Source organism: Mesoplodon mirus (genome assembly GCF_964341445.2).
Source record: "Mesoplodon mirus genome assembly, chromosome: 17".
In the NCBI taxonomy this organism is placed as follows: Eukaryota; Metazoa; Chordata; class Mammalia; order Artiodactyla; family Ziphiidae; genus Mesoplodon; species Mesoplodon mirus.
In genome coordinates this window covers 21,389,183-21,405,692 of record NC_138993.1, presented here as the reverse complement: position 1 = coordinate 21,405,692, position 16,510 = coordinate 21,389,183, and the positions used below count along the sequence as shown (strand labels likewise).

General features: G+C 39.9%; 1 protein-coding gene across 1 annotated transcript in view; it reads left to right on the top strand.

The window, feature by feature from the left end:
• The window catches only part of GTF2F2 (general transcription factor IIF subunit 2), a 147,822-nt gene extending 131,672 nt beyond the window's left edge, over nt 1-16,150 (top strand). Inside the window, exons 7-8 of the mRNA XM_082602444.1 lie at nt 370-513; nt 15,903-16,150. Of these exons, the coding sequence (XP_082458570.1) occupies nt 370-513; nt 15,903-16,022 (264 nt within the window). The 3' untranslated portion in view covers nt 16,023-16,150. The remainder of the gene's footprint in view (nt 1-369; nt 514-15,902) is intronic.
• The last annotated feature ends 360 nt before the right edge of the window (nt 16,151-16,510 follow it).

Below are 16,510 nucleotides of genomic sequence, written 5' to 3'. Positions count from 1 at the left end.
TTTCGGGTAATCAAAAACAAAGAACTGCAAATTAGACTTTGTGATCAACATGAGCTCACTGGTGGCCACGCTGAATTGATATAATTTCGGTAAAGAAAGGCTTTTTGGGAGGAAATGGACACATTATGTAAAGCTTTAGGGAATAATGAAAACGGTTTACAGATGGGCTTTAATACCTTCTTGGAGCCTTAAAGGTCTGAGGAGTCCTGAGAGCAGTGAGGACCCCAGGTATTGAACCACCACTCTTTGACCTGCTGCTTTGCAGCTTAAAATCTAATAGTCACGTAGAGGACTGAAAAGAGAGTGCCTGTGTTTCAGAGTGAGCATGTTGAATTAATGCCTTCGTGTTTTTTTGCTTTTTGCACATAGATTGAATATGAAAGGAAAAAGAAAGAAGATGGGAAACGAGCTCGAGCTGATAAACAACACGTTTTAGACATGTTGTTTTCGGCCTTTGAGAAACATCAATATTATAATCTCAAGGACTTGGTGGACATCACAAAACAGCCTGTGGTATGTATACGCTCACATTGATCCTTTAAATACGTCCTGCTTCGTTAATACAGCTTTACTGAAGAGAAGTGTATTGTAAATGAATAAGTTCACTTGCACCTATGCTGATGTCAGGCTTTGTTTCAACACGGAAAAGATGTCTCAATGTAGCCTTTGTCCCCTCCCTCCCTCCTTCCCTCCCTTTTATCCTTCCTTCCTTCCTTCCTTCATTTTGTTTTTTTACCTCAGCTTCATTGTTTTCAATTTTAAATACATTTAATATCAGTAGTTCCCTATGAAGAAAAGGTGGATTTGTCCTCCTTTTGACTGATCCTTGACTTTAAGCCTGAAGTCTCTTTGTTTATATCATTTCTAGTCTTTCTTTTGTTCTCTTACCTCCCTCCAGAAAAGCTCAACCTGAAGAGTTGTATGAGTCTTTCACGGTGAATGTTTATCCCTGTCTTGTGAACTGTTCTCTGTGGATTTTTTTTTTTTAATCAGAATCTATCTAGCACTAACGTTAGGTCTTTTTAAACTTGAGCTGAACTGCCTCGCAGTGCTTGTTGAGATTATGATTGCATTGGGCTATTCTCCATTTCCAAGGAAAATTTTAATAAATTGATGTTTTAGAAAGTTTTTGTTTGTTCTATAATCATTTTTTAATCACTTCTCCATTCTCTTGCCAATCTGCTCATAATTTGTGTTTCTAATCCATTTAAAATGTTGGTAACAAGTAAGGGATCTAAACCCTTTCTCCAGCCTTGGGTCACATTTCCTTCCATTTAACTTTCTCACACCTGAGGTTGGCAAGGTATCAAATTGAATTATATTTTAGTATTTTAAGTATTTAAGTATTTTAGTATTTTAAGTATTTTACTTAAAGTATTTTACTTTACAGGTTTTTAAAAATTAGATGGAAACCCCCTTACTTTTGTCCTCTTACCCACTTTGCTTTATCATTTTGTCCACTTTGCCAGGATACTCAAGAATATGTTAATTCTAACTGCTTCATTTATTTGCTTCAGAATATGTAACGAGATAACTGGTTTTGTAAAATATTTTAACATAAACGGCTTGGTATAATTTTTTTCTGATTTTTCAAAGCTTTAGGAAATTATTTCTGAAGCTTCAGTATTGATGGTACAGCTTCCCATTTCTGTAGAGATTTCTTTACTGTTATATTTCATCCTTTCATTTTTTCATTAAGAAAGAAATTTGAATTCCGAAAGACCTAAGTACTTCGTTGGTTTTTTTTTTTTACCAGAGAGGAGGAAAGTGCTCATGCCGGCAGTATTATCAACTCATCTTAATGACTTTGCTCCCTTCAGCATCAAAGCCTTAGAAACAGCATTCCAAGCTAGATTAAAAAATTTGAAATAGAATAATTCATAAGCTAAGCTCTGTTTCTTCTGGTTTTAATGAAGTTTACCTTTGTATTTTATATATACATGAAAAGGCCATTCCAGAAATTCTGGATGCAAACAATATATTCTCATAGAATAACACACACGCACACGCACACACACACACAAAATTAGATATGGGAAAATAAGTGTTTGTAGAGGGCCTTTCAGATGATACTAGGGAAAGAACTTTCTTTGCCCTTAACATGGGATGACATATTTTTAAAGTTTACTCATTTTGCATCAAAGAAAAGGGATAACTAGTATTTCTCTCAATCTTTGTTCTTCAGATAATTTTTACGTGGTGGAACTCAGTGAATCTCTTATAACAGAGCTTCTTAATTCATGGTCAGTAGATGGGCTTTAGGAGATCCAGCAACCCCCTGAATATGTACAAACACGTGTGGATTTTTCTGGGGAGCAAATTTATAGTTTATATCAGATTCTCGTAGAGAGCCTGGGAACCTCAAAGAGCTTGAGAACCACTGATCTAGAAACAATTATTTTATAATAGTTTTATTATTTAGGGACTAAATTACCTCAGCAGGTATAAAGTTTTTGAAGGCAGGTTTGTATATTATTCATATCCCTAAATATTCATACATTCCACAACACAAACATAGTAGCAACTCAGTAATTGATTTAAGAATCAGGAGATGGCCCATCCTCTGTACTTAAGGACCACCATATTTTCCTCAGATGGATTTTGACAGGCCTCATGTCATTTATGGCAGGAGCAGGGTAGAAAGAGCCATCTCAAGAAAGCATGGAATGCCAGAGCTACCGTTATCCTTGCATAGAGGGGAGGAGAGGACAGGAAGTGGTCAGCATGGATTCCAGTCCTGCCATTTACCTCAGTAGGATCTAGAGAAGTCACTTCCATTGCTAAAATTGAGGAGTTGGACTGGATAATCCTTGTGAGCCCTTCCAGCTCTCCATCTGTGATTCTCTCTTTCTCCTATTTCGTCTCCTCCTCTCCACCTCCCACTCACATTTGAACTGAGTTGGCAAAGCCCCTTGACCTAGAAAGAAAGTGGCCAGAGCCCAGCTCTCCTCTGTGTAGGTAACTATCCCCTTTAAAAGGTTCACAGGGCATAAGTCAGTCTGTACTAATGGTCATGAATATACCCTTATTAATTTGATTTTAGTCTGAGCAATACCAAGAGAATGAAGGAACCCAGTGTAGCATGAAGGTCAGTGATCCAGGAAAGAGATTTCCTGGTATGATGGAAAGAGCATGGGACTGGAAGTAATAGGATCTCAGTTCAAGTCCCAGCCCTGCCATTTAGCCAAAGAGTCCTAGGTATTTAAATGCATTTAATATTTAATACATTATATAATTTAATATTTAATTTACTTAATATATGACATTCTTAATATAAAATTTACCAATATATTCAAATTAAATGTTTATCATATTATACTTTGTAAATATGTTTTTAAAATATCTAGTTTACAGGATCCTTATAATAATTAATGTTTATGAAATTTGCATTTGTCAACAGCAAAGTATTTTACTATTATTAATAGTATTAGTAAACAAATTTTTGAGCCCTGTGGAAAAGGGAAGAAAAGAGATCTTCTTTGTGTTAATCAGTTCTTTAGTATATGCATTTAATGACATGCTCTTGTTTTCTTTTTTAATTAATTAATTAATTAATTTTGGCTTTGTTGGGTCTTCGTTGCGGTGCATAGGTTTCTCATTGCGGTGGCTTCCCTTGTTATGGAGCATGGGCTCTAGGGGCCCACGGGCTCAGTATTTGTGGCATGTGGGCTCTAGAGTGCACGGATTTCAGTAGTTGTGGCACGTGGGCTCAGCAGTTGTGGCTCGTGGGCTCTAGAGCGCAGGCTCAGTAGTTGTGGCACACTGGCTTAGTTGCTCTGCGGCATGTGGGACCTTCCTGGACCACGGCTCGAACCCGTGTCCCCTGCATGGGCAGGCGGATTCTTAACCACTGCGTCACCAGGGAAGCCCTCTGCTCTCGTTTTCTGATGGCCCCCAATGCCACTTCTGATACCAAGTTTCTAACCATGAAGTGTATTGCTTTAATATATCCTCTTTGTTATTAACACTACTACTATATTCTTAAGTTACCATCTGCTTTCTGACCTTTAGAATGTCATTTTTGACATTCTGAGTGAATCTGAAGTATTTTCTTGTTTTTCCAGTTCCTTCCCTTCTATATTCTTCTTCCTAAAAACCTTCACTTCTACAAGCAAAATTATTGATTAGAGAAACTGCCCTTAAAGGGCTAGCCTTTTTCTCTCATTCGCCGGTGTGTGACTTGCATAAGCAACCAAAGAATTAAAGTTACTCATTAAGGGCAAATACGCCAGTTTTATTAAAATGCCAGGCTCTGGTAACTGATGAAAAGTTGGAAACACGGTATCCATTTCAAGAAGTGTTTTTATGCAGTTTAAATTTTGACTTTTTTTCCCCCTCTCTAAAGTAAACTATCAGAGGAAGCCTATTATTTCTCTCCTGGCAGTCTTTGCTCTTTCACCTTGAATGTGTTATGTCTAGTCTTTCTTCATATTTTATTATATCTGTAAAATAGAAGCATAATATCATTTCCTTCAAAAATACAAGCCATTAGGAACTGTATATAATTGCTCCCTTTGAAACACCAAACTGCCAAGACCACTTTGAGCCCTAGCATACTGTTCTCTTAACACAGCACCCATTTCCCAGTGTTTCTCTAAATATCCATTTCTATTAGAAGTGTCGTCAAAAATCAGCTCTAGGGCTTCCCTGGTGGCGCAGTGGTTGAGCGTCCGCCTGCCGATGCAGGGGACGCGGGTTCGTGCCCTGGTCTGGGAGGATCCCACATGCCACGAGTGGCTGGGCCCGTGAGCCATGGCTGCTGAGCCTGCGTGTCCGGAGCCTGTGCTCCGCACCACAACAGGAGAAGCCACAACAGTGAGAGGCCCGCGTACCACAAAAAAAAAAAAAAAAAAAAAAAAAAAAAAAAATCAGCTCTAATTATAACTGAACCTCTTCATTTCCTTATGCTCTAAATCCACTCAATTTCACGTCAAGATTCAGGGAAGTTTATCTTTAATTATTGATGACCCCTTCTAAATCAGCAGCCCCAATCATGTCGACCCAGTGGACCATTTACTTTTTAATTCAGTGTATGTAATTGAACAATTTGCATGCTTTTATAAAGTAAGTTCAAATCAACAAGAAAAATGAGGCAGAGATTTGCATGGCTTTGATTGTGAAGCAGCTTGGTGCCCACACTTCAAATTGCCCAGCACTAAATAATGCTGAACAGACTTGTTTATTTGCCCAAAGTAAGCTTTCGATAAAACCGATGCAACAATAAGGTAGTGTTAACATAATCCTTGGTTTGTTTCCAGACAGGCCTAAATAAACGCTTGAACAGAAATAAGTGAATTTGGCATCAGTAAGATACAAGAAGATATGCTTTTTTTTTTTTTTTTTTTTCCTTCGGTACGCAGGCTTCTCAGTGTTGTGGCCTCTCCCGTTGCGGAGCACAGGCTCCGGACGCGCAGGCTCAGCGGCCATGGCTCACGGGCCCAGCCGCTCCGCGACATGTGGGATCTTCCCAGACCGGGGCACGAACCCGCGTCCCCTGGCGTTGGCAGGCGGACTCTCAACCACTGCGCCACCAGGGAAGCCCAAGATATGCTTTTTTAAAGGATAAAATAGCTAGGGAATTTGATATACTGAGCATTTCTCCTGTCAAAAAAATAAAATTTTATTTACAAATATATGCTCCTATAGATCTGTGAATTGGTAGGGACTCTTTCAGCTGCAAGAAAGAGAAACTCAGCTCAAACTAGCTTAGACAAAAATAGAATTTATAGGCTCCTGTAGCTGGGAAGTTCAGGAATGCATCTTGCTTTAGACATGGCTAGATGCAGCTACTAATATTATTTAGTTAGAACTGTCCCTCCCCATCTCTCCACATATCTCCTCATCATTCTGTGTGCTGTCTTTATCCTTAGGCAGGATCTTGCCATGTGGTAACCAAAGTGGCCTCCTGAAGCACCTCACAGCTAGCAGCCTCAAAGCAGAAAGACAGTATCTGTCCTGATGATTCCAGCAGAAGCTCAGGGAGGATTTTAATTGCCCTGGTAGGGGTTGTATGCTCATTCCTGAGCCAAGGGTACAGAAGTCCATCAACCGAGCCCACTGCCTCTCACACCCTGTGCCACACTGCTTGGTACAGAAGTAGCACCTGATGACTCATAATCGTTTGATTGTTATCTCAAATTTAGTTTGTTGAAAACAGAACTCTTGATTTCTACACCCTTCCAACCCCAACCCCCCAGACTTCCCCATTGCAGTGACACCACCATTCCCCAAGTTGCTCAAGCCAGACATCTGTACTCCTGTTTCCTCTTCATATCTATATCACACATTACAGTACATATATATCATATATATGTTATATATCTCTGGCTCAGGATCTTAAAAGATAAAAGTAATCCTAGAGATAATCTAGTCTAAGTTATAGTCCCAGAGAAGGAGGTTGCCTAGTGGCTTGAAGGCATCTCTTACCGCATTGCCTCTTCTATTCAGACATGTGTATACAACCAAAGACAAGCAAAGAAAATGTTTTTCTGACAATAGGAGCCCCTTTTTAATGAGCAGGGGGGAAGCTAATTTCTCTCTCAGGCAGACTGCTTTCAAATGTCTGTGTTATTAAGAATCACTAGGCTTCCCTGGTGGCGCAGTGGTTAAGAATCCGCCTTCCAATGCAGGGGACACGGGTTCGAGCCCTGGTCTGGGAAGATCACACATGCTGCGGAGCAACTAAGCCCGTATGCCACAACTACTGAGCTTGCACTCCAGAGCCCGCGAGCCACAACTACTGAAGCCCGCAGCATGCCTAGAGCCCGTGCTCCACAACAAGAGAAGCGACCACAAAGAGAAGCCCATGCACCGCAACTAAGAGTAGTCCCCGCTCGCCCTAACTAGAGAAAGCCCGCGTGCAGCAACAAAGACCCAATGCAGCCAAAAGTAAAAATTAATTGATTAATTAATCAATTTTAAAAAATTGTATCATTAAAAAGTAGAAACCAACTTAAAAAAAAGAAAGAATCATCATCATTAACCTAAGCTAAGTACATAGAGAATGGAATCTAAGCTTTATCTTAGCTCGTTCAGTTTCTAATCCAAAGTAAAAATGGGGTTTTAAATTTTTTTATTTTTTTAATGAATTTATTTATTTTTATTTATTTATTTATTGGCTGCGTTGAGTCTTCTGTTGCTGCACACGGGCTTCCTCTAGTTGCGGTGAGCGAGGGCTACTCTTCATTGCGGTGTGCAGGCTTCTCATTGCAGTGGGTTCTCTTGTTGTGGAGCACAGGCTCTAGGTGCACGGGCTTCGGTAGTTGTGGCACGCAGGCTCAGTAGTTGTGGCTCGTGGGCTCTAGAGGACAGAATGAGTAGTTGTGGCTCACGGGCTTAGTTGCTCCGCGGCATGTGGGATCTTCCCGGACCAAGGCTCGAACCTGTGTTCCCTGCATTGGCAGGCGGATTCTTAACCACTGCGCCACCAGGGAAGTCCCCAAAATGGGTTTTTTTAAGTGTTTGAAGTTCATTTCCAAATGTACTACTAAATAATGCTGTTTTTATTGTAATGTCTTGTTCTGACATATGCTTTCCCTTTTTTACATGATTCCTTTTTCTTCTTTTCCCCTGAATCTTTGTCATTTCCTTTCTGTTCACATATTTCCTTTCTGTTCTCTCTTCATGTCTCCTGTAACTGGAAGTTTTGATTTTTGAATGGTACTACCAAAACTAAAAGGACCACCAATTTCCCAGCAGAGCATATTAGCTAGTGATAGCCCTCTGTGAGACTTTTTTTTTTTTTTTTTGCTGCATCAGCTCTTTTGCAGTGTGCGGGCTTCTCTCTAGTTGTGGTGCGCGGGCTCAGTAGTTGCGGCATGTAGGCTTAGCTGCCCCGCGGCATGTGGGGTCTTAGTTCCCCGACCAGGGATCGAACCGACGTCTGCTGTATTGGAAGGCAGATTCTTAACCACTGGACCACCAGGGAAGTCCTGAGACTTCCATTTTAAAAAATAATTATTTGCAGTGGCCGGTTAACTTAGTTGGTTAGAATGTAGTGCTAAAAAATGATTATTTGCTTGTGAATTTGAGCCTTAATTAAAAGTTTTAGAATATGAAATGTCATACTAAAATAAATTATTAACTATGTTGAATATAAAAGGATAAAAGTTAAACACACTTATGAAATTTTAATGCTTTCCTTATGAGTAGAAGGTTCTAATAACTAATAGATTTACTACTAATAAGTTTATTATGAAATAGTAACGTTTTCTCTTTTAATTTATTGTACGGTTTGTTTTAGCCTTTTTACTGTTTTTTCTTTTTTACCTTATTTCTGCATGGGGTAAAACTGGGGGTGAATTTACTAACATAACTAATTGAGTCCATATTTTACATGAGATATTACGAAGGTAAAAGCAATATTTGACATAGGCTCCCAGTAAGCAAAATTGGGCATTATTTACATACAGAATTTACATAGAGTTTTTAATTAAGCAGTAGGCCACACATTTTATATTTATTCTGAAAAATGTCATTATTCATAAAATCTTTCTCTACCCTTCCAGTCCCATTTAATTTTTTTTTTTTTTTTTTTTTTTTTTTTTTGCGGTATGCAGGCCTCTCACTGTTGTGGCCTCTCCCGTTGCGGAGCACAGGCTCCAGACGCGCAGGCCCAGCAGCCATGGCTCATGGGCCCAGCCGCTCCGCGGCATGCGGGATCCTCCCAGACCGGGGCACGAACCCGTGTCCCCTGCATCGGCAGGCGGACTCTCAACCACTGCGCCACCAGGGAAGCCCAGTCCCATTTAATTTTTTTTTTTTTTTTTTTTTTTTTTTGCGGTACGCGGGCCTCTCACTGTTGTGGCCTCTCCCGTTGCGGAGCACAGGCTTCGGACGCGCAGGCCCAGCGGCCATGGCTCACGGGCCCAGCCGCTCCGCGGCATATGGGATCCTCCCAGACCGGGGCACGAACCCGTATCCCCTGCATCGGCAGGCGGACTCTCAACCACTGCGCCACCAGGGAGGCCCCCATTTAATTTTAAAGGGAGGGAAAAGTAAATGTTTAAGCTCATTAACTGCTTTCTCCTGATTTCTTTGTTTAGTCCCTGAGCAAGCTAGAAGGAAGGACTTGTTTAAGCTTGCCATCCTTATGGGAATTATCTTGGGGAAGAAGTCATGTTCTTCTCATTGGTCTCTGCATAAGAGAAAACATTACACTGTGGATTTAGATAAGTGTTTGAAGCCTCCTGGTTTCTCTAACTCAGCAGGGGAATTGAGATACCAGAGGATATCCGCTGTTAATTGGAAATGTTAGTTTATCCATGGTAATTTGGTAATAAAAAATGGTGTTATCTTAATTTGTTATGAGCTGGAGAGGTCTTCTTTTTTCCCCATCAATTTAAAACCTTATTTTCAGTACAAGTTAGACGTTTTTTTTAAGTTACAGTTCAGTGGATTTTCATATATTCACATAGCTGTACAACCATTGCCACAAACAATTTTAGAATATTTTCACCACCCCACAAAGAAACTCCATACCTATTAGCAATTACTCCCTTATGCACCCACCCCCTCTCCAGCCCTAGAGAACCACTAATCTGTTTTCTGTCTCTAAAGATTTGCCCATTCTGGATGTTTCATATAAATGGAATCATATAATATGTGGTCTCTTATGACTGGCTTCTTTTATTTAGGCATAATGTTTTCAAATTTCATCCATGTACTGGCATGTATCAGTATTTTCTTCTTTTTTATTGCCAAATAGTGTACCATTATGTGGATATACAATGTTTTGTTTATCCATTCACCCATAGATGGTTGTTTCCACTTTTTGGCTACTGTAATAAAGCTGCTATGAACATTATATACAGGTTTTTGTGTGAACATATTTTATGTCTCTTGGGAGTAGAATTGCTGGGTCACTTGGTAACTCTGTTTAATCTGAGGAACTGCCAGATTGTCATCAATCCTTTTTTTAATCCTTAGCCAGCAAACCTTTTATCTACTATTGCCTTAAAGTAAAACTTTACTATCTATTCCAAATATTTTAAGGGTGAATAATGCTTCATTGTTGAGAATACTAGCTAATTTTCTAAAAATTGTTTATGGTAAAATATATACCTAAAGAGTCTCTTTGCTTGCCATTTAATTTCTAGCAATATTTTCAAGTGGACTAATAATAACTCTGCCAATTGATATCTTCTTATTTTTTGTACATTCTAAACTACTTGTCACACCAGATGCACTAATAGGTAGTTTCCATGGTTCTAAATGCAAGAATTCATATTTATATTTCAATAGGAATTTTTTTCATCTATATTAAGTTTTAGATATCTTTGATTGTATTTTCCTAATTAACATTTTTAACATTAACTATATGAATATATATATGTTTTTTTCCCCCAGTTGAAAGCCATCATATCTCAGCCTTGGCATACCTTGCAGTATTCCAAGGTTAAGTTATGTTTAGCATACAAATAAACTAATACAGTTTAGAAAGCATGTCTTTAAACATAGAGTTAAAATTAAAAGTTTTGGCCCAAAGGAAGTAAACTTTATCTGAAATATGGAAGCATGTGAATCATTTGCCACTGCTGGACAGATGAAGTGTTAACTAAAAGTAAGATGATTTACCAGCACATGAATATTAATGCAGTAATAAATTTCTTCTTTAGAATTTGGATTAAGCCATAAAGTAGGGCTGGGGGTGGGTAGAGTTTGTGGCTTGGCCATTTCATTACCGATCATCTCTCTGCTTCTTAGAGTTTTACAAAGGGAGGAATGCAGCCTGTGGGACCCTGAGAGGAGGACAGGGTGGAGACTAGTATAAAAACAGAGGTGAAACCAGAAGGAAAAGAGGAGAAAGGTGCTGAGATGGCCCATGTTCCAGAGATGCCCTCAGTATCATCTTCCCTGTCCTGTTCACAGTTCTCTCTGTCTAAAGGAATGAAACATAGGTTGCCTTGGTTCACAGCTTATGTATAATGTGTATTTTGTTTATTTTTTTAATGAAAGAATTTTGTGCCTTGGAGCCACTAACATCTTCATCAGTAAGTCCTCTGTTCTATTAACCTTGTTTAAAGGAGTCACAGTCACATGAAAATCACATAAATATGAAGTGATACTTTGTTTGAAATTATCACATAACTGATCATGAATGCCCTTGCCTCCCGGGTCACTTTATAAAAAGCAGATAGCAGTTTCCCTCTGGTGACTTTGTTAACCAGTGCCATCTTTGGTATTGATTTACATGATGCACATTTATTCCAACCTTTTTGGGAAGATTTTGTGATGATAAGTCTAGTAGGGTTATATCTTTAGCTTATCTAAAGCATTATTATTTGGTGATCAGCTCTCTGTCAAAGATATATGTTTTTTGGGCTTCCCTGGTGGTGCAGTGGTTGAGAGTCCGCCTGCCGATGCAGGGGACACGGGTTCGTGCCCCGGTCTGGGAGGATCCCACATGCCGCGGAGCGGCTGGGCCCGTGAGCCATGGCCGCTGAGCCTGCGCGTCCGGAGCCTGTGCTCCGCAACGGGAGAGGCCACAACAGTGAGAGGCCCGCATACCACAAAAATAAAATAAAATAAAATAAAAGATATATGTTTTTTTATCAACTTCTAGGAATTTAGTTATAGTTAGTTTATTATGTATGTATGTTAATGCTTAACACTAAAATTCCCGATAAAATGAAATGCAGATAAATTTTCCATTTGGCTGGCAGAGCAGTAGAGGAAAAGATGATATGAAAAATGGCAGGGGTGGAAGCTGGTAAGGAGGGAGAAGAAGAGAGGCTAAAATAGTAGGCTACTGTGCCTTGTGACTCTACATAGGTTTGTCTTGATCTTGGGGGAGAAATCAGGAATTTGGTCTGTGAATTTCCATCTTTTTGGCCACCACAATTTTGTCTTGATCCACACATGCACAGCACCTCCTACTCACTAGACCTCTCTGCTCCAGTATGTGCTTTGCCTTTCCCTTGCAAGGAAGCTGTAATGTTCTATCCCCTTTTTCTCTGCATTCAGGCTTGCTGTAAATACCCTCCCACACATCTCTTTGATGAAGAATTGCTGGACCTGAGCCAGTTTATTATTTCAGATCTTGTTCTGCAGAACTGCCCACAGTTGGTAATGAGAAATCTTTCCAATCCTATGTGACATAAAGGTGATCTACTCAGTTCTGGAATCTGGTGTTTAAAATACAAGTGATGAGGCAAAAGATTAAATTGCAAAATCAATGTTTAGAATTAGTAAGAGGAGAACTAGTTTCCCTTGATCCCTGCACAGACTCGCCTTTCAGTTCAAATGATCAAATGTACACCCTCAAAGAACCTAATATCTTGACTCCAGCTGGGTTAGGTGCCCCTTCCAAGTGCTCCCATAACGTGCTGCGTGTTTGTCCTATTACTGTGCTTCTGTTTTAGTTTATGACTGCCTGCTTATATGCCTTTGTTTCCCCCATTTAACACCCTGATCTTAAACTGTGAACTCTTTGAGGATGACAGCGGACTGTGTGCCACTCAGCCTGATACTAGAATAAATATTAGTGTGAAGGTACACATTTTTTAAAAGGAAAGTTAGATTACCAATTAATCTTCAATCCTGCTAAAACCTTTAAAATCTCCACCTCAGGCTTCCCTGGTGGTGCGGTGGTTGAGAGTCCGCCTGCCGACGCAGGGGACACGGGTTCGTGCCCCTGTCCGGGAAGATCCCACATGCCGCGGAGTGGCTGGGCCCATGAGCCATGGCCGCTAAGCCTGCGCGTCCAGAGCCTGTGCTCCGCAACGGGAGAGGCCACAACAGTGAGGGGCCCGCGTACCACAAAAAAAAAAAAAAAAAAAAAATCTCCACCTCAGTTGGCTTTGTCTCAAATAATATTTTAACACTGTAATACAGACTTTAGTAGTAAATGTCATTCAGATTCAGGTAATACAGTTTAATCAACTTTTATTTCTCAAACCGGGTCGTTGCCCTATATGTTAATGAGATGAAAAATGTAAACAACTAGAATTAGAGGTTTATTCCTTTGGGCCTTCTAAGTGATCTCCCCACAATCAACCACACCCTCCAAAACCCTCTTAGCTCCTTACTCTCAAGCACACCCAGTTCACTCAGCATCAGTGTGCTGCAGCTCTGATGTGCAGTCGGGCCCTGCAGTGGGAGCACAGGGTTTGATGGGAGAGATAGACATGTACACAAAGTTATAATATAGTTGAGGGCTCTCCCTGAAGTAGGTACAGTGTGAAATATAGATCTGAGAGGTAGGACCGTTAGGGAAAGTTTCTCTGAGAAAGTGACATTTGTGCTGAGCCAGAAAGGATGAGGGGTTCAGATCTGAGAGAAGGGGATGCGCATTACAGGGAAAGGGTAGAGCATGTGGAAAAAAACCAAGAACACACAGACGCAGAAATGGCACGTGCGCGTATGGGGAGGTATTAGGGAAAGAGGCCAAAGGGCAAAGACAGACCAGGGTGGATGCCTGTGAAAGAATTTGGAATTTAACCTGTAGGCCAAAGGGGAAGTCAGAGAAAATTTTTAAACAGGGAAATGACATAATCTCACTGTTCTCTACCTATGTCTTTCCTTCAAGGATTTTCTGACCTTGTTTTTCTCTATTATTACTACCACTTTCTCTGCAAATGCTTTGTGCCAAGTTAATTCATTTAGTTATAGTAGAATGGTCTTAGGTTGCAGTTTGGAACATTCTCAAACTTCAGAAGTTTGCCCCTCCCTCCCCAAAAGATTTCTGTACCATGCTAGATATCGTGACCTTAATCCCATCTTGTTACATGACAGATTGACAGACTGACTGTCTCATTGCATTCTTATTGTTAAAAAAGAAAAAAGAGTGACATCTTTATAAAAAACAAATACTCCATAACCTTATTTTACTATTGATAGTTTAGTAAAGTGAGAGTGGGCTATACATGAAGACAACTGAATTTGTGCCCTTAAGACTTTCTTAATATTTTGTGTTTAACCCTTTCTAGGCTTTTCATCTTCTGTATCCAGATTATAAATGACCCTGCTAGACTTGAAGTGAAGAGCGTCTGTCAGGCAGCCACCATGCTCCTGGCATTTGCTCTGTTCATTTTTGACCCATCACAGTACATCCACAGTTGCATGATTGTTTGTGCCCAGGGTCTGGCCATTCTCACAATAAACCATTCTTTGGAATTTTACAAAGAAGTCATTCATGGCACCTAAACTGAAAATCAAAGCCCAACCCATCATTTTCCACTTATGAATCCTGTTTAATTAGAAAGTAGTTTACGAACAGTGTCGCATTTTTTTCGATGCAATCTAAAGTAGCAGATGGCAGGCGTGCACATTACCTGGCTGGCTGAAGCTCACCTGAGTAATTCGCTTACTCATTACGGGTGGGTCCTTTGGTGAAGCCAGCTGCAGAAGGTGTGGGAGGCAAGCAGGCCTTCTCCTGGGGAAACCCAGGCCTCCTTCGGTTCATTGCTGCCACCTGCTGGGACCTGGCTGCCGGGATGGGGAGGCTGCTCCAGCGAGAGCTGAGCCATCCAGGGCTGTTTGAGGGACCAGTGCTAAACAGGTGGCCCTAAATGGAAGTACTTTATCAGCTGTAGAGCATTATACCAGTCTGTGTAAGGTGGTGTTAGGTGACGTTGATTCACACATACTTTTCAGCAACAGTGAGGCTGAGAAAACTAAGTAACACTTCGAGGACCCAAAGGTGCCAGACTGTTAGAGCCAGAAGAGTCCCTTAAGCAGATGCTGTGGATTTTAGTGTAGTTGAATCAGGCTCCTGGGGGCTTGTGAAATGCATAGTCCCGTGCCTGGCTCCGGAGATTTTGATTCACTAGCTCTAAAATGAGGCTTATCTCACAGGCTCCCCATGAGATTCTGATGCAGATAGTCTAGCACCACACTTGAGAAAGGCACTGCCTTAAACATTATCAAGGTAAGAGCTTATCAGCCATTTTTCTAATTAGTGCCTCATTTCAGTAAATTTTAAAAATTTACATAATATTACATCTTCCATCCATGGGATGAGTCACTGTAATGTACCTGTAACTGGTTCTTTGAAGCATACACATAAAAATTATTGTTGGGTTTTGTTCTGAAGCAAAAAAAGAAGAAAAAAAGTCCGTTTTAAATGATTAACTTTTCTGTCTTCCCCAAGGAAGTACTGTAATTTGTATTGATCAGTTTATAGTGAAATGCTTTTTCACCTTGGGCATTGGCAAGCAAAGGTGGGGTTTGATATGACATTTGTCATAGCCATCATTTTCATGACTGTAGTAAGCATTTGGGTAATACTGAATTTTCAGGTGCCCGAAATACCATAATGCAGTGTCTGCCCTCCATCATCCCTCACCTCTTTCCTTTGATGGAGCCAAGCACAAGAAAGCTGCAGCCCCCAGAAGAAAAATTAGTGGCCCAATAGCAAGTTTGAGAACTCACCTTAGAACTGAGAATTCTGGATACCTATCATGTGCTTGCTTCATAGAATATTAATGTCCCAAAGATATATGTCATTTTTTTAATATATGCTCCTGCTTCTGAAACAACTGTTTCCAATCCAAGAATAACCCTATCTGACTGTGAACTCAGTGATGCCACTGAACTCAAGGGCAGATTACACTTGGTATGCTGTGTAATCTTAATAAATTCAGCACCAGCAAATTTTCTAGTGTATTTTCATCTAGACTTTTTTTTTCTTTTTTTTTTTTAGCTCTCAAGGTTGCTGGCTTTCAGGACTTCCAACTCCTTTAATGCAAATGATCATATATATAATACAGTTTTCATGTATTGTATGCATGGAATCAAAACAGCAGTTTATTGAACTTCTTTATAGAGAAATCTTGTTGAGCTTTCAGGATCATAATTTTTATTACTAATAAAAATGTGGTTTGGTGTATCATTTTATTTTAAATCTTGTTTCCTGCATTCATAATCTCATCCGTCAAGGTTATTTTGTTTTTGTTTTTCAGTCGTACCTGAAGGAAATCTTAAAAGAAATTGGTATTCAAAATGTAAAAGGGATCCACAAAAACACATGGGAGCTGAAGCCAGAGTACAGACATTATCAAGTAGAAGAAAAGAGTGATTAAGAAGACTCGAAGCCTGCCTGCCAACAGAACAACTAAAGGGTGATGCGCTAAGCATACGGCCTTGATATGTGAATCCTTGAGCACCATCTGTTATAGGGGGAAAATGACTGGTACTTTAATTTCTCTAGGTAAATTTTTTTTTCTCTCTAGGTAAATTTTTTAAGCAATAATTCTTGTCAAGTTGCTTAAGTGATTTTTGAGGAAAAAGAACACATTTATTTATGTACTTTATCAGATTATTCATGATGGGGTTGGGAGTTGAAGAAGGTTTTTCTTTTTAAATATTAACTTTTAAAATGTAAAATTAGGAAATGTTTTCTAAATGAGGACTCCCTGTACTTGTTTCTCTCTGAGGAGCTGAGGTAATACAGATCCAAACTGAATGGCATAGCAGGAAAAAAGTAGTCAACTACAGAAACTCTCAAAAGGAATTAAAAAGAGTTCCTTATTCTGAAATTGTCGAAAAACAAAGCTGTCTTTTTTTTTTA